The 17,694-nt window shown below is 38.2% G+C and overlaps 2 protein-coding genes across 9 annotated transcripts in view; one reads left to right on the forward strand and one right to left on the reverse strand.

Annotated features, from left to right (window-relative positions):
* Nucleotides 1–6,852, forward strand: part of LOC128858455 (uncharacterized) — a 34,213-nt gene extending 27,361 nt beyond the window's left edge. For all 5 annotated transcript variants that reach the window (XM_054094748.1, XM_054094747.1, XM_054094751.1 and 2 more), the window contains 5 exons: nt 33–242; nt 324–491; nt 3,726–3,885; nt 4,195–4,326; nt 6,006–6,852. In XM_054094748.1, coding sequence (XP_053950723.1) covers nt 33–242; nt 324–491; nt 3,726–3,885; nt 4,195–4,326; nt 6,006–6,559 — 1,224 coding nt within the window. In that variant the 3' untranslated portion in view covers nt 6,560–6,852. The remainder of the gene's footprint in view (nt 1–32; nt 243–323; nt 492–3,725; nt 3,886–4,194; nt 4,327–6,005) is intronic.
* Nucleotides 1–17,694, reverse strand: part of LOC128858453 (E3 ubiquitin-protein ligase highwire-like) — a 68,213-nt gene that overhangs the window by 45,927 nt on the left and 4,592 nt on the right. For 2 of the 4 annotated variants that reach the window (XM_054094743.1, XM_054094741.1), the window contains exons 6-20: nt 16,942–17,664; nt 16,729–16,868; nt 16,123–16,664; nt 15,931–16,067; nt 15,535–15,704; nt 14,742–15,476; nt 14,432–14,674; nt 14,243–14,370; nt 13,712–14,164; nt 13,296–13,628; nt 12,274–13,230; nt 11,600–12,204; nt 11,321–11,468; nt 11,154–11,256; nt 7,005–7,140 (exon numbers count right to left, since the gene is read on the reverse strand). In XM_054094743.1, coding sequence (XP_053950718.1) covers nt 7,005–7,140; nt 11,154–11,256; nt 11,321–11,468; nt 11,600–12,204; nt 12,274–13,230; nt 13,296–13,628; nt 13,712–14,164; nt 14,243–14,370; nt 14,432–14,674; nt 14,742–15,476; nt 15,535–15,704; nt 15,931–16,067; nt 16,123–16,664; nt 16,729–16,868; nt 16,942–17,664 — 5,553 coding nt within the window. Of the gene's footprint in view, nt 1–6,825; nt 6,944–7,000; nt 7,141–11,153; nt 11,257–11,320; nt 11,469–11,599; nt 12,205–12,273; nt 13,231–13,295; nt 13,629–13,711; nt 14,165–14,242; nt 14,371–14,431; nt 14,675–14,741; nt 15,477–15,534; nt 15,705–15,930; nt 16,068–16,122; nt 16,665–16,728; nt 16,869–16,941; nt 17,665–17,694 lie in introns of those variants that run through there. The other 2 variants (XM_054094742.1, XM_054094745.1) reach the window with 2 other exon arrangements.

The following is a 17,694-nucleotide window of genomic DNA, read 5'->3' on the forward strand; positions in this document are numbered from 1 at the left end:
GTGTTTTGACGCTACTTTTTTATTTTATTCAGCGCCTACAACTGCCTCACCTGATCGGCTATGTGTTTCAAATAGAGATAAGTAATTGCAGGTTCTTGACCATAGAAGCTAATGCGCTGGAAGATACCCAAGGCTTGCGTACAATTCATTTTACGAATATCGAAAATTTGGTATTGAATAAGTATGCGCTAGCTTTTCCGCGGTATGCCAGTAATACACCGCTTATTATCGATTTCCATAAGGTAAGTTCTTATCCATATAGGGTCCAATACTTGTTGAAGACGTGTAGATCTGTGGAACTGTAATACCCCACATTATTTCAGGTGAATTTCGAGTTGATCGATTCGCATGCAATCAACGGCAACATAGAAGAAATTTCATTCATTGGTGGGCGCATCGATGTGATTCATCCTTTTGGTTTCACAACGCTCAAGGATCGCGCTATTTTGCTGAAAATGGACAATGTGCTTGTGAAGAGAATAGAACCACAGGTAAACTGCATTAAATTTATTTTTTACTGAATTCATATTCTGGGGGGGAAAATTCCATAAAATCACGGCCTCTTGTTTGAACACGAAAATGCTGTCAATGTGATTTTAAAAATCAGCCAATGACACACCCTTTATATCTAAAGATAATGATATATTAGGTTGTTAAAAATGTGCGATTTCTGTAACTTTTGGCTAATTTTTGTTTATTAAATTTAGTAGATATGGAAAGTAGATATGCAAATATTATTTATTTATTTATTTCAGAAAGTGTGGGTAAGACATTAAGTCTTTTCAATGTGCATATTTGGCAAATGAATTAGAAAAATTTACATAAATTAGCACTTGCAAAAGTTTCGCTTTAAATTAACAATGCCAGAAAAGTTATATACTATAGAAGAGACAAAGAGGAAGAGGAAGGGAGCGGAGAAAAGATTACTACATAAAGCGTCTAGCCGATATTATATATTTACGTGACACTGGTTTAGGCGCAGCTGAGCTTAGATAGAAGAAGCATATGATGTCTACGTTAGCTTCAACGAGGTGTCATTGTTCATAACTGTCATTGAATGAATTGTCATTTTCAGAATCACGGCTAAATTCAACAACTTTAGCCTAACTTAACTCTTGCCATGATTGTTTTATGTATTGTACGTTTCTAGCTTTGTTCTGAATTGTTATCGAAACTTAGCGGTATCTGTCAATTCGTTGACATCTGCTCTTTTCACGGATAGATAGTACTGCCAGTTACTTTAGATTTATCGTGATGTAGTGTGCTTCGAAATCCATTTTAATTCCTTTATTTCAAACCATGATAATTTGATTTGCAAAAATGTTTGTCAATTAACTCAACGGTTACTCTCATTGAACTTGTTTAAGCCACTTTGGGAAAGAAAATTCGTTGAAAAGGCTTTTAGCCATACCTCAATCGGTCTACATAATTCGTAGATAAAATACAGCCATGTGTTGGAAATCGTTTTCGCAAAAATTTCGTTTTCAAGACGAAATGATATGTACTAAATTTCATTCTGTCGATTTGAAAATTTTTCGAACATAAATCGATGCGATTTGGCATATGCCCATTTGAAATTCAGGAGTATGAAATTGTGCAAAACTATAAACGGCAAGTTATTTATATTCTATATCGTGGTTCTATAAAGTGGGATATGTGAATGTATCCTGATAGATTACTGGAGTCCGCCTTCGGCAAAAAATTTCTACGGGGCTGATAATTTTATTTTGTAGAAAGGGATGACTGTTTCACGAAGACATTTCTTCTTATTCGTAATTGGCGCGATAACCGCTTACGCGATTTTGGCCGAATTTAACAAAGCGCGCCAGTCGTTTTTTTCTCGTGCTAACCGGCGCCAATTGGACACACCAAGGGAGCCAAGTCCTTCTCCACCTGATCTTTCCAACGCAGAAAAGCACTTCCTCTTCCTCTGCTACCACCAGCTGGTACGGCATCGAATATTTTCATAGCCGGAGCGTTTGTATCCATTCGGACGACATGACCCAGCCAGAGTAGCCGCTGGATCTTTATTCGTTGCGCTATGTCTATGATGTCGTAAAGCTCATACAACTCATCGTTTCATCGCCTGCAAAATTCGCCGTTGCCAACGTGCAAAGGTCCAAAAATTTTGCGCAAAGCCTTTCTCTCAAATACTCCAAGCGTCGCTTCATCGGATGTTGTCATCGTTCACGCTTCTGCGTCATAAATTAGGACGGGCATGATGAGTGAGAGGACTTTACTATTCAATTGCCTACTTAGTCTAAAGTAGCACTTGTTGGTAAGAGAGACTCTACGTTGGATTTCAAGGCTGACATTGTTATCCGTGTTAATGCTGGTTCCTAAATATACGAAGTCTTTTACAACCTCGAAATCATAATTGTCAACAGTGACGTGGGTGCCTATGGGCGAGTGCGCCGTCTGTTTATTTCAAGACAGGAGGTACTTTTGTCCTCGTTCACCACCAGACCCATTTGCTTTGCCTCTTTATCCAGTTTGGAAAAGGCAAAACTAACAGCGCGCTTGTTACCATCGGCATACGCCAACAATTGTACGCTCTTATAAAAAATTGTGCCTGAGCGATTAAGTTCTGCGGCTCGTACGATCATCTCCAACATCAGGTTAAAGAACTTACACGACAGCAAGTCACCCTGTCTGCAACCTAGTTTGGTATTAAACGGCTCGGAGAGGTCCTTCCCAATTCTGACGGCGATGCTGGTGTTCAGCAACGTCATCTTGCATAGCCGTATTAGTTTTGCCGGGATTCCAAATTCACACATCGCAGCATACAAGTAACTCCTTTCCGTACTGTCGAATGAAGCTTTGAAATCGACGGAAAGGTGTGTGTCGATTCTCCTTTCATGGGTCTTTTCCAAGATTTGGCGTATTGTGAATATATAGTCTATGATAGGCTTTCCAAGTCTAAAGCCAGACTGATAAGGCCAATCAGTTGGTTGACGTTGGGCTTCAGTCTTTCACACAACACGCTCGCTCGAACCCATAAAAATATCTGCCGTTCGGAGACGGCTAGAAACTGTAGGTCCCTCCATTTGTGGAACAGCATCAAGACGCACACCACAAATGGGAGGAGGAGCTCGGCCAAACACCCAAAAAGGGTGTACGTGCCAATTATATATATTATATATATTACATATCTAAAAGTTAAGAATAATATTTGAAAACTCTATGAAAATTCTTTGTTTTTGAATTGCTTTGGCTCCACAAATATACAAAAAGTTCTGCAACACTAAATTTTACTGTGCGGCAATTCGAGCTTTGAATCATATTCAAACTCACACCAGTCGTGTGAATACCATCACATAATAAAACAATTCATACAAGGTGGCGCAAAATCAATAACCCTATCGGAATACTTATAATTTTTGCAAATGCAGTATACAAACTGACAACCAATGGAGCGTAAGGGTGAAAGTACAGATTTCTATCACTCAAAATCTTTTTTTTTTTTTTTTGTTTTATTAAGTAAAAAATGTATTCAAAAACAAAACTGATGATTAATTTTGCGCCACCTAGTGCCATTAAGTATGAAATCGCGCGATTTCCATAAATCGGAAAATAAATTAAACAAAAATTAAATGGCATTAGGTACTAAATAATTTACCATATGGGAATCAAGAATACATATTTTTTTAATTTTATTATTGAACTTTATATTTTTGTTTTAAAACCAAAAAATAAAATTTCAATAAATTTCACACAAATCGCAGGCCTTCAAGAAGTTCGCTGTCGAACAACTGGAAATTCGGAACTGTGTATTCCAGACAAATGTGCCATCGAAAGCCTTTTACGAACTTGAGGTGCTCAACTCTCTGCGCATACACAACAACAATTTTCAAGAGGTGCATTCACATGCGTTTTCCTTTAAAAGTGAGTAGCAAATAAAATTCAGAGATAAATAAACTGGTGTTCGAAGGTCTGGTTAGTGAAAGCTCAAAGCCAACCTGCACTATGACAAGCATGTATATACATATATAAATTATTAATCCAAACGTAAGTTAATTTAAAAAACTTACGAATTGTTTATTTTTATATTTACATCATAAAACAACAAGACGGTAAGAAGACGTAATTAAAAAAAATTTAGTATAGCTTTAGGCGCAGTTAAATTTTTAATCAATTACTTCCTCGCGAAGCTTTTGATACCAATTTTTTATCATTCTTTCTTTTGTCTATTAGTAATCAACAAACTCAGTATAACGGACAACTATTTTGCGTCCATCGATGCTGAATGGATTGAGGCATATGTGCGTGAAAGCGTACAGATACGCGACAACTATTTTGGTCTCACGAGTGCGATAGCGTTCAAGGGTAAATAATAGGATGCATGCACCCACAAAGCCACGCACATTAGGATGGCCCAAAAAATACTTTGTTTCTTGATTTTGTTCTTTGAAACTATGACATGAAAGACTATGAAATTTGTTCTAGGGCGAAAGAAATTATACAACTATTTTTCTTTTTTATATTGCTTTTATGTAATATTTATCCGTGCCGCTAACGCTGTGAAAATTATCATTGAAATTTCATGGTACAAATACACTTTTCAGTAAATTTGGTGTAAAATGTTAACATATCGATATTATTTAAGGGGTAACACCACTGTACAGGCGTAAAATAAACACGATTTTTAAAGAATTTTTTTGTACAGAAGGAAAGGGAAAGGAAATACTCTGATTTGGGAAGTTATTACTTATATACTAAAATACAAAACTACAAAGTGTGATCGAAAATTTTACAAAATGGCGGCATTGGAGACATTTTTGTAATGTGGTTTCTCTTGAAGGAGCTCCGCGGCACGCAGCACAGAGGGTGCAAATTTTAATCTGGAACAAAGAAACTTTTTTTTTCTTAATCTAGATAAAAATAGCTAGAGAAACCCGTAGGGGATTTAAAAAATATTTATTTTTGTGGAATTAGCAAGCATTTGAAGGAAAAAACTCTATTTTGGACTAAAAAAACGGCATTTAAATAATTATTGTATAACAATCGTTTAAATTAATCTATCGAAAACCCCCTACGCTCTTCTCTTAAGAAGGTTATTATACAGACGTTGTGAAAAACATGATTAAAAATATTTAAAATTGTTTGAGTTATGCTGCGTGCCAATTTCAGAAAACGTGTTTTGAGAAAAACGCATTTAAAGTATGGAAATTTGGAGAAGTCGTTAGGTAGCAGTCACTAACGCTTGGTTAAAAGCTTAAAATATTTATGAAATAAATTTCGGTAACGTATAAAACTTTTTGTTCTGTATTTTAAAAGGTTCAAAGAATTTTTTAAGATTATAAAAAAAAAATCAATTTTTTGAAATTTCTACAGTTACCCCTTAATCATCTCTTATTTTTCCTTCACAAAATTATACCCAATGCTTATTAAAAAAAAGCTTAAATATTTCGTAAAATTTCAAAGAATGCCAAAAATTGAAAACAAAACCACATATCTCGTTTTTTTTTATTTTTGCGCTAAGAAATTTTTAATAACAAAAGAATGTATTATTATCTTGTTTTTAAAGGTTTTTTAAATTGTTTAAATAAATAATTTTTGATATCTGAGAACTTTTTTAACTTACTTAAACAATTGTAGATTTTTTCACGGTGCCTATAAATAACAGTTTAAATAATTTTATTTTTTTAAATAAATCATTGTTTATTATTTTTTGGGCAAATGTGAAGTGAAATTAAAAGAAGAGATGAAATATTATTGATCCATAAATATTTTATAGCGAATTTTCGGAAAAGAGAATTTATCCCATAGGATATCAATGGTAGTTTACAAAGCATTGACGGTAGGGGTATATATTAAAAATTAAAATAAAAAAACAATATTTGTCTAATTTTTTGGCCTTAGAATAAAGTTAGGAGGTAGCATCAAAAAAAAATTTGTTTGGCCCATCCTAATGTACACATGTATATGTATGTACATTATCATTCAGATATACATTAATGCAGAACATGTCCAATATAAAACAAATATCCACTCTCTCAATCTAGGCATCCACATCCACCGGGACTACATGCACAGTGAACTTCTCGAGCTGCAATTCAACAACAACACTATACAGCTACCATTCGAAACACGGCCACTCGAATTTAACGATCGGTTCGCGCTCAATCTCAAGCAGTTGCGCTACGAAAATACCTATGGCTGTAACGATTTGGATACAGCACAAACACCACCGATACCCAAACAAACATTCTTTCGCAATAATGTGGATAATATTTATGTGTTGACAATGGCTTCAAAAAAGGTGGCAGCACCAACTAATGGGCAAATAACCACATCCAGCCGGTCAAATGATTTTGTCTTACTTAACAAATTCATCGAAACAAATTGTCAGCCGCGTTCGTATTTGTTATATATACTTTTAGGCGTGCTAGCACTGGTGTTGGTGTTGCTCTTGATTGGCGTAATTGTTTGGCTGCAATTGGCCAAACGGCGAAAGAAGCGGAAATTGGATGTCGTTATGCCCGACCCACGCACCTACAAGGAAACGCAAATCGTCTATCAGATCGAAAATGCGGGACTTCTAAAGACTGATCTGTGAGTGCTAGCCATGTGGAGGCTGCATAGTGGAGTATATGGAACGTTTAGAGATGCTATGCAAACTAATTGCCACGCCAAATAAATTTTAAAGTATAATGTAAGCAGAAAGAAATCTAAACAGAAAATATATTGTAGTATACACGAAGTAGGACGATGATTTACAAGGAATCCAAATACGCTGTTTTACCAAATTTTAGAATTTAATTTTATAAACTAATATAGGTTTTGTATATATTATGTATATATGAATTAATTAGATATTTAAGAATAAATTAAGTTGTGTGTTAAATTTGAGTCGAAATGGCTTTTTATTCAAGCAATCAAATATCCCTTCCAGTTCTTGAGAGCCATTTTATTATTGTTTCAGTTTTTATAGCGCATTAGTCTGCTAAGCGAACTTCATTGTTTGCGAATTTTTTGATAAAATAAATATTTCTTCTACTCACCCAATTGGTAGATAAGACTCTAATGCTTGATTAACTGTTAAAAAGGGATCAGATAGCGCAAAGCCCTTCGATAATAGTGCATGATGAGTATTTATTGTCTCTTCAACGCCACCAAGGTCCTCCATATCTTTGTCATCTGTCAATATAAGTCCAGAAAAAAAATTTTATGAAGTAACTTGAAAAAATTACAAGCTAAGCGATTAAAAATAACGCAGGAGACAAGAAAGTGGTATTAAAAGAAAAATATTAGCAAACATTATTACAAAATACAAGTACAATATATTATTCATACATATGTACGTATGTATGTTGATCAAACTAATTATTAAAATTTCCAACGACAAAAATCAAATTAATTTATTCAAAGAAGCCCAATAATCTGTTATTCAAACATAGCTGAAGAAACTTCTTAAAATGACTTCAATAAAAAAATTTATTATACAGGGTGGGCCAAATAAGACCTACTAATGTTAAGCACAAATAACTTTTTTATTTTTCCACATATTTATTTGTCTCTTTTTGTAGGTTATAATTGAATTGTTGGAAATTTATTATGGAACCCTACCGCAAGACCACCAACAACGACTACAATACGCTATTCGTTTTACACAATTAGCTACACAAATTGATTTTTTAAATAATGTTTTGATGTCGGATGAAGCGCATTTCCATTTAAATGGTTATGTCAACAAACAAAACTGTAGATTGCGCGGCTCTGAAAATCCAATAGTTATCGGTCTATATTTCTTCGAAAATGAGGATGAAACGCCGGAATCGATTTCAAGAGCTTCTTACAGAACATTGATTGAAAACGTTTTGCGGCCAATGGCGGAGCAGTATCCTAATTTGTGGTTTCACCAAGATGGAGCAACTGCGCATACTGCTAGGCGAACTATGGGCCTGCTGCGTGAAATTTTTGGCGAACGTCTGATTTCCAAAAATTCAGATTGCCCTTGGCCACCTCGTTCGACAGATTTGACTGCGCCCGACTTTTTTTTATGGGGATATTTAAAAGACAAAGTGTATCTTAATAAACCAGAGACTATTAGACAGTTGAAGCAAAATATTCGAGACGAAATACTGAGCCTTCAACCAGAAACATTATGTGGTGTAATGGAAAACGCGTTAAAAAGAGCCAATATTGTATCGAGAAAAATGGTGGACATTTGTCTGATATAATATTTCATACATAATTTCCATAAAATATATATGTATAAAAACAATTAACCAAAATAAATGATTATTGCAAAAGTTATTTGTGTTTAACATTAGTAGGTCTTATTTGGCCGACCCTGTAGTATAGGGAAATATTTACATACGAGGAGCATATCCGATAATTTAAACATAAGTAATGTGCAGTTTGATCCTTGTCGGGTGATCGCCAATCTGGTCGTATGGCGTCAATGGTCGCTTGAATATTGCAATAAATCGATTGTTAAGCGCGCTGTGAGCCATCTTGTGGGAATCAAATGTCGTCGATGTTTAGCTGATTAATTTTTGGAAATGAAAAATCAATCAGCATTGCTTGATAGCGGCCGCCATTCACCGTAACGACAGCTCCTTCCTTATTTCAAAAGAAATAAGAACTGATGACGCCGCCGGTACTCTACATATGAACTTCACTAACAGGTTTATTCTTTTTTTTGTAAATGTCCACAATTTAGAATCGTTGTTCTAGCGTTAAACGATTAATGATGATTTTTCCAAACTTATTGAACAGAAATTTCAACACAGTTTGTCATTCTCAGCATTCTCGGTAGCACCTTACCAAACTCAGCTGGAAGTGGTTGCTGTTGTTGTTGTAAAAACTCTTCCTCCCATTTTTCAGAAAAGTTCATGACTACTACTCTAATTTGAAGTTGTAACAGAACTTATGGCATAGAACTTATATAGGTCGAAGATTAGCCTCCAATAATATCCAGAACTTAATTTTGCCAGAGCAACGCCAAGTTGAAGTTTTTCGTCTCCGATAACGTCATTCAGGGCCAAGATCTTATAATAGTGGTTACATACAATGTAAAAGCCGTTAAAACTCAATGGTCTATATTCCGTATTCCCAGCAATAATTGGTGTTATGATCCTTAACTCTCTCACTACATAAGTGGGAGTCCTGAGCGCGATGTTCAGACAGGTCTCCTCTTCATCGAGTGCGTGCAACTATTCCCCGACGACCAAGTGGGATCTTCAAGCCGGCGGGTTGATTGCCTCAAATGTAGTCAGCACCGTTTCTTTGTCCTTGCTCCAAGTGCTACCGGTTAGTGAATTGAAGTGTTTGTTCCAGATATGGAGTTAAGTAGTAATCACGATTGTATGCGTCAAAAAGAGCAAACTGCCGAAGGTAGCGCCCAGAGGTTGATAGCATTCGAAAATGGTGTGTCATTGTCGTGCACATTCAATTGGTGTTTGGCCTTCTTTATCTATGTTGTAAATAGGCCGAGAACTTTGTGGAGGAGAGTGTTAAACTCCTTGCAGTGAAGAAGCGAGAATTATCGAAGAAATAATCGCTTGCACTTGGATATAAACCATCATTGAGATCAGAGATCAGTAAAACCAAACTCCGCGAAATATAGAAATTGAACAGTAGATCGAAAATGCACCACTAACAACCTATTCAGCCGCAGTGGATGAAAGGAGTTATCGATAGCGTTGGACAGTTCGCTCACAGGGCGGCCGATTTTGGCTAATGTCACAATTTATTTGTGTGTTTATGGCGTTATGTATCCTTTACGGAAGCCATGTTGATACGTATGTACCCCAACTACAGGTGTTTCGTAAAGAACGGTATTGTAAGACTGAAGTATCTTCACTGCTAGATAAAAGAGGTAAATTGGGTGGTATAACTCCGCTTGATTGAATTCAGTAGTGGAACCACTTTTCCTGCTCTCCACTTTTCAGCGATTATAGTGTCCATTGACACAGCATACTTAACAGCATACTCCTGCTGGCGCCAATTTGGTCGAATACTAGTGGAACGCAGAGCATGAAGTTACATACCTGACAAACACCGCACTCAGGACCGCATTGGAATACCGGAGACAGCTACGTATAAAGAGGGCCCTACTAATTATATTCAAATTCAACTTCTGACTATCTAGAATCGATTCCGAATTGAGTATGTATAGTATGTCTTGGATGTAATAGCATTCCGCGCGATATGACCTCTAACACTCCTTTTGCTTTGCCCAGCAAATTTCTTGAGTCTACTGTTTAACTTATCTAGAGAGGGATTGATGAGTTGAGAGAATCACGTGCCAAAAACTTTGATACAAGTCCTATAAGCTATCCATATGGTACGGACTTCAAGATGGCAGACGGTTGCTCTGGGCCTTAAACCTGAATGGTAAAATGTGAACGGATTTGGGAAAATATGGTTATTGGCAACAATTGTTACATGCGAGTATAAACGATTTCAAAAAACCGTTATTGAAATAGTTGTGGCATTATAAGAACAAGCCTAGAAGCAAACCCTTCCACTAGAAAACCATTGTATCAGTTGCACAGGGCCTCTTGTGTTTCTTATATGTTTTTTTCATTATTCCCAAATATTACGCTATGACAGAGCCGATTGCCGTCATAATGTAATTGAATTGCGGCGTTGACATAGAAAACAGATTTTGGACATGGTACAAATGCATAGATCTTATAATAATGTGAACCACCTCCGAGTTGTGAAAACACAAAAAAACAGAGGAAATGTTTCTTTCACAGCTATATCCGTATAAACGAAACCTACTTAGATACTTTAATATCATCACTAAGAAAAATGGTTTCCGGAGCAAAGTATCCACCATTTTTCTTGGACAAAAATTTGCGATGCCTAAGTTTTTCTATAATTAGGAGGGTATAGGGAATGAATAGAATTATGGTACAATGCATGAAAAACAGTAAAATATATATCTGCCTATGGGAAAACGGATTTTCACGCAAAAATCAGGCAAACAGCCACACAAGCATATACTCGAATACTTGGTCAGAAATAAGAAGGAATGAATGAAGGAAAATGATTGAACGAAAACATATGGAACAAATCAAATAAGAGAATATGGGTAGAAAGCAAAATATTACATATGCGAGTAACAAATAAATTCTTTTAGTTATATGTATATATACAAAAAATACAAAAAAAAATTTAATGATCGGTATTTTTACCTGGCAGATTAAGATCTTTCTTCATGAGGTTGGCACTGCACATTCCACCCAAATATGCTAATTCCTGCTCCAGACGTATCAAGCATGAATTTGCTGCACTGAGCTATATAAAAATTGAAATTTAACTGGATTACAGGTGCATTTAACCCAAGATTAAAAAAACTCACTGTTGATGGATTATCATAACCCACGACCAGACATTTAAAGCCATATCGATTAATGTGTGGATCCTGTGCGTACAGCGAAGAAGTTTCTAAAGAAAACTCAACACAATTACCAGGTAATATCATAACATTCTGCATCCAATTTGAAGAACTGCAAAACAACAATGAATGCAGGAAAATATTTTTGTCAAATTTAAATTATGTAAGCTACTATTGAAAGCTCAATAAAAGAAGGCACATTTATTGCTCTTTATGGAAAATTGGTGAGTAATTTTTACTCACGTATTAAATTTCTTCACGACAATCCAATCCCGCTCAACACCCACACCAACATCCACCTCTTCTTTCGCACCAGCAGTTTTATAACAACTACTAATCAGTGCAGTGCCTACGCATCCATTTGGACGTCGCATATTATTATCCAGCATATCAAAGTAATCCTCATTCGATGGACAAGATTCCGTTACTACCGGACGCATGGGTATAGAAAGCAATAAATAATCCTCCAATTGAGCAGTGCCGCATTGTGAATCGAACTCTATAGTTAACCACTGTACACATGGAGGAAATTCGACACGTTGACAACTGATTGTAGCGCTACGATATGGATGTTCGCTCTCCACAACACAATAATGATTGCTGGTAGTTATGGTTTCGCTAGCATTTCGATCCCCTAAAACTGGCATTTCACTTTCGCTCTTTTTACGCGATCGAAATTCGCGATTATCCACGGCAATAGCGTTGCGTACACTGTGCGCCGCCGCCACAGGACTTATAGTAACTGCGCCGCAGACTGTAACGTTTTGATCTTTCGTAGCGTAGAGTTGATTGAGCGCAGCAATGTGCGGCAGAATCTCCTTAATCATACTAAGTACTTGAACAGAGCTCTGTTGAGGAAAAGAGAGTATTAATATTAGACATTCCGATGATTACTATTAGGATGCGGGTGCATTAACCTTTGGATCGCTGCATGCCAAATTGGCTATATGTGCATAAACCAAGGGCAAGAGTGTGTGGAACATATTCGACGATGCCATATTGAACACTTCCATTATCTGCACGACAGTCAGCTGCGTAACCGGTACATCTTCCGAATCGGAGCGCAAGGGACCACCTATGCCAACCTGATTATTTTGGTGGTGATGATGCTGCACATTTACAAACTCCTCTGCAACCTCATCTTCATCATCCACCCGCTCATTCCCATTCAGTTTAGCTATTTGCCCGTTACGGAAATTCAAGTCCTGTACTCCTGTACTCTCCTCAATCATCAAATCTTTTGGATGTATCTCAGTCGCACCTATTTCGATTTCCATTTCGAATGGATTCGTAGAGCGCTTATCGAATTTCAGTGTCTCTATGATACCTTTTGAAAATGATTCAATACGTTTCGTTATATCGCGCGCAGTAGACATATTTGCATCCACCGGCAGCACAGAAGTACGCGAATTATTCGCCCAATTAATGTCCATATGCTCCTCAATGGGTGTGATATTGTGTTCCGAATCTATCGTCTGTGTATGATTGGATGAATTGTCCGAGGGCGAGAGGGAAGCAGCCAAAGCATTACGAGCCAAAATCAACAGCTCAGTACACTTCTTGGTAATATCGCTAGCAATTTGTAAAGCAGTATCACGCGTAGTCACTTCATTGGAGGGTGGCACACCATTGGTACTATTGCCACCGCTATCACTACCACACCCACCTCCCGACGTATCACTCTTAACCGGCGTGCTATAATAAAGTATGCAGGGGATTTGACCGCGTTGTGGAGTGGTGCCATTGAAGCTCAAATCACAAGAGTAAAACTGAAATGTAGTGCCGCAAGGCCCGCGTATCGAAGGCACACCTGCGTCGCCGGAGCAGGTGCGGGCGCCTTGTGAGCACAGACGAAGTGCATACCGTGTATTTTCCTAAAAACAGAGGTGGTTAAAATAGTATTTATTTAATTATTTGATTAAATGTCAGATGTCTATACTTTTATATGCACCGGTCGCTCAAATTTGATTTCAGCCATGTCATTATGCACCACATCCTGATCATAAGAGCCCGATACAGATTCAAGTGTTTCCCATTTATGTTGCGACTGTAAGTCCACAGTGTTGTCATATAACAATTCCAATTGGTAATCGTAAGAGCCGGACCCAGAGAAAATCATGGCACCCGCAATTGCAATACCAGCACGATCCACAGTAAATCCAATAGCGTCGGGTCCGAAATTACCAGTATTCCAGGTGCGACTCTGGTCGCAGCGTGCAAAACGTGAACCAGTGGAGTGAAGACTACGAGGCGGCATAAACATTTTATCATACTAAAATGTTAAAATTAAAAGAAATCGATTCGTTAAAAAGTAAACTCATTGTCCAGTGGCCCTAACGATTCATTTAAACTCACATCGCCCAACGATGTGTGATACACTATTTCGGCCAGCACACGTGCCAACAGGTGGCAGCAGTTGTCGATTAAACCTTGATTAATATCTTTGCTGCCGAAAGAGCCCACATAATTCAATTGCACACTGCGGTTATAAATATTCTCGATACGTCCGCGTATCGGATTCGCAATGATATCCAACAGCCGTACGAGCACATCTTTGAAAGTCCATGAATTGCTGAGAAAATCACTTTTCTCCTGCTGTGTGCGATAAATCATTTGTTCCACAAGTATGGGATACTGATGCGCTTCGGTGGATGAAAGCATTGGCAGACCGGAATTGTCGCTAGGGCTGATTATCGATTGACGTTCGTTGCCCGGATTAAGCAATGAGAATGTAGTACGCAACTTCACCGAAGGAGAACAAAGACCAGCGAGTATGGCGCTTAGCAGGCGTGAATGTAGGGTACCTTGCTGTAAGGCGAAAGATGAAGATAAATGAGGAGATTAATTAATACCGAGTTCACAATTGAATACAATTAAAGCTTTTACTTTATCCATTTGGGATAGCAAGTCACACAAACAATTCCATTTCAACGACGATGTGGGATAGAAGGCGTCAAAGCAGGCCACAAAGCTGATGTGGCATTCCTCCAAAATTTCAAATGCCATAGCGAAACCTACAATTCCACAAGAAGAACATAATGAATATATGCTAAAGCGTATTTTTAGAATTTTCACCTCTTTCACTGCAAATATCTTTGAAGATATCGTCACAGAAGATGCCAATTAGGAGTGCTCGTACATTCCCAATACACTCGGCCAATTGTATGTTCTCCATATTGGGCTTACGAGTTGACGACACGCCGTTGGCGGCTCCAGATATTGATGTTGTTGTGGCAGAAGCTTCACCAAAGTACTTGGCCACATTGTTCGCGATTACAGTGGAGGCAGAATTGCTCAGCGCAGATTTAGAATTTTTATCTGAAAATAAATAAATAAGAGAAACTAAAATAAACTACAACGCTTTTTAAACTCAATTCGCACACACCTCTGCCATCTCCTTTTGCTGTACGCGCCTGCAACTTCGTCAGTGCATTTGCAATGCTGCTCGCCGTCAAGGTATTGGCAAATGTTGCCGATGCGCGTGGCGGATATATTTCATTCGTATATTTACGCAGTAGACGCAGACAGGATTTATTCACATAAATCAAATATGCCAACGTTTGTTTCACTTGCAATTGTCGCCCTTTATCGCGCTGTTCGCGCAAATTCGTCTTAAATGATTCCCAAGACCAATTCAGCAAAACTACTAAACTCTCAAAACACTCTTTGCTTACTGTATTCGCAAAGGACTTGGTAATTTTTTGCACCGGATCCACATCAACCGGAGCAGCTGGCTGCTTTGATTCTTGTGTAATGAGGCGATAGAGGATGGATGGTATTTGACCTGAATTCACATCAGTGCCATTATTAGCCTTCTTCGATGACTTAAAGGTGAAGACTACTTGATCTTCAGTTGTCACAGAAGCCTGTCCGCAAGAGCCGCAATCAGACGAGGGTCCAGCAATACGTGCCCACACCAAATACCAGCGACCAGCCGCAGCATTAATAGGCTTCGACAACATTATATGATGTTTACTACGGGCAGCGCACTCAAATGGTATCTCTTTTGTTTCAGTAATGAGAATGCCCTCTTTCTCATAACCGCCCCCATCGGTGCCTAGGTCGAATAGTTTCAATTTGCAAGTATACTCTCCACGTCCGCCAAACATGCCGAAGCCACCTGTAGGTAAAAGGGAGAGTAATAAATTGGACAAAAAGTAACTAATTTAAGAGCTTACAAATCATAACATCAGTATCGGCGGAGAAACGAATAGCTTCTACACTGTGCCCTGAATAGCCCCAACCGCCGCCAAAATTATCAAAACGGTTCACAATCTGATACTCGTTATTCAAAGCTTCTTTAGTATGGCTTTGTTGCTTGGGTACTGCTTCTTCAAAGCATGCGGGGCTTTTGAATTATTTGGAAAACATTTTTAAAAATTTAAATTCATTAAATTAATATTTAGAATCAAAATTATAGAATCATAAAATCAAATATACATAAATATTTTTCAATTATTTTAATTACTATTTCAAATGCCTGGAAATACTTATACTTATATGTTTGTAAATCATTTGGTATAAGTTATCAATTTATTTGAATAATGATTATTGCCAATGCATTATAAACTTACATAGCATCTTGAGCTGAAGTAAGAATATCCAAACAAGCCAGCAAATTCAACGAGGCTTGTGAACGCGATATGCGGGCATCCACTTTGTTGGGCAAGGCCAGTTCCGGTGATAATATCGCGCGAAAATTTGATGAATTCTGTTTCAGAAAAATTACTTAAAGAAAAAATAAACCAATTTGCTTATCAACTTACGACACCACAATTGGCAATTTCGCTGGCCATTACATTGTAACACTGTAACTTCCGCACCCCGCCATCGTATACCCACAATATATTATAGTGGGGATCTAAAGCGAACGCGATTTGAGGTTGCGGCTTATCCATGATGGAGCTGCCATGGCCACCGCCACCGCTACTACTTGCCGAGACTCCAGCAGGGCTTTTGGCCTGATCGCGTCCGCGTTGGCGCCGCCGCTGTTGCTGTTCCCCCAGCTGATTTTCTTGCAAATCGAAAATTTGATTGCGCGCCTCGTGCATGCTACGCGACATCTGGTCGTTTATAGGACCCGCCAGGACAGGTTGCAATGGCGCCATCGCAGCGGGTGCACTGCTAGCCACTACCGAGGGGCAAGCACTAGCGGCAATATTTTGATTTAGCTCCGGCATTACTTTAGCATTACTATTTTGTATGATTTGTACAAAATTTATTTGATTTCGGTAATGAGCAGTGCAGCTGCCGTCACGGCGGTTGATCGAAAGTGTGTGGAATGTGAGCGGAATAGTAGGTATGAGCACTATTTAAAAGAAGAAAAAAAAAATTTAGATAAACTGAATTTCAAATAAATTATTTCCACTCACAAATAGTTTTCTTATTAGCGACCACATTGACTTTCGGCAACATGTGCGTAGTGATGAGCGACTCATCGATTTTTATAAATGTCTGATCACCACTTGCGCCAATCCAAGTTGCCTTCTTACCGAAGCTGGGACCCAAACCACTGCAAAGTAAATTCCAGTAATATAAATGCATAAAGAATTCTGTGGATTATCAAAATATTATATATCACTTACAAGACAGCCCCGGGTGCGCAATGCCATAGAAATTTCTGTCGTTGCGTCATTAAACTTGCAATGCCGGCATCCTTGGTTGCTCCACCAGGGCCTGTAGGAGTTGTGTTATTTTCACCACTTGCTTTTTTATTAGATGCTGCCCCCACATCCTCGCCAACGGCCGCAGCTTTATCTCTTTGAGAATCGTTTGGTAAACGACCTAACTGGCCTTTTTGGTAATTGCCAAAAGTGTACACCATGCCTTTGTAGGTCATCAACACTGTGTGATTACTACCAGCGCTTACCTGGCTAATTGCGCCTTGCACATTTACTTTAACTGGTCCGTTTACGGGTTGCAAATCCCCCGTACCCAACTGACCATATTGATTACTGCCAAAGGTGAAAACTTCACCGGCTAGCGTTAGTACGACGGTATGATGAAGGCCGCAGGATACTTGCACCACTGGTGAACTGCTCGGCAGGTTTAGCATCTGTGGCGCTAATGGAGCAACGCGTGGTGGATCCTTGTCTGAATCTGTCAATTGCGTTCCAATATTCTCTTCTGCAACTAATTTCTTTTCCTTGCGCCGCATTATTAAGCTCTTCGAGCGTTGACGATTTAATTCAATATTCAGCTGTTTGTTGTCCTTGTTAGCATCGTTTTCTGCCTCTTGCAGTGAAATGCAGGTGGAGCAGAGGCCACATTTGGAGCAACCGGCGTCGCCATGACCACAGGGACAAATCCTAAAATGAATGTGTGCCTTTTATATATTC

Source organism: Anastrepha ludens, chromosome 3 (assembly GCF_028408465.1).
Source record: "Anastrepha ludens isolate Willacy chromosome 3, idAnaLude1.1, whole genome shotgun sequence".
NCBI lineage: Eukaryota > Metazoa > Arthropoda > Insecta > Diptera > Tephritidae > Anastrepha > Anastrepha ludens.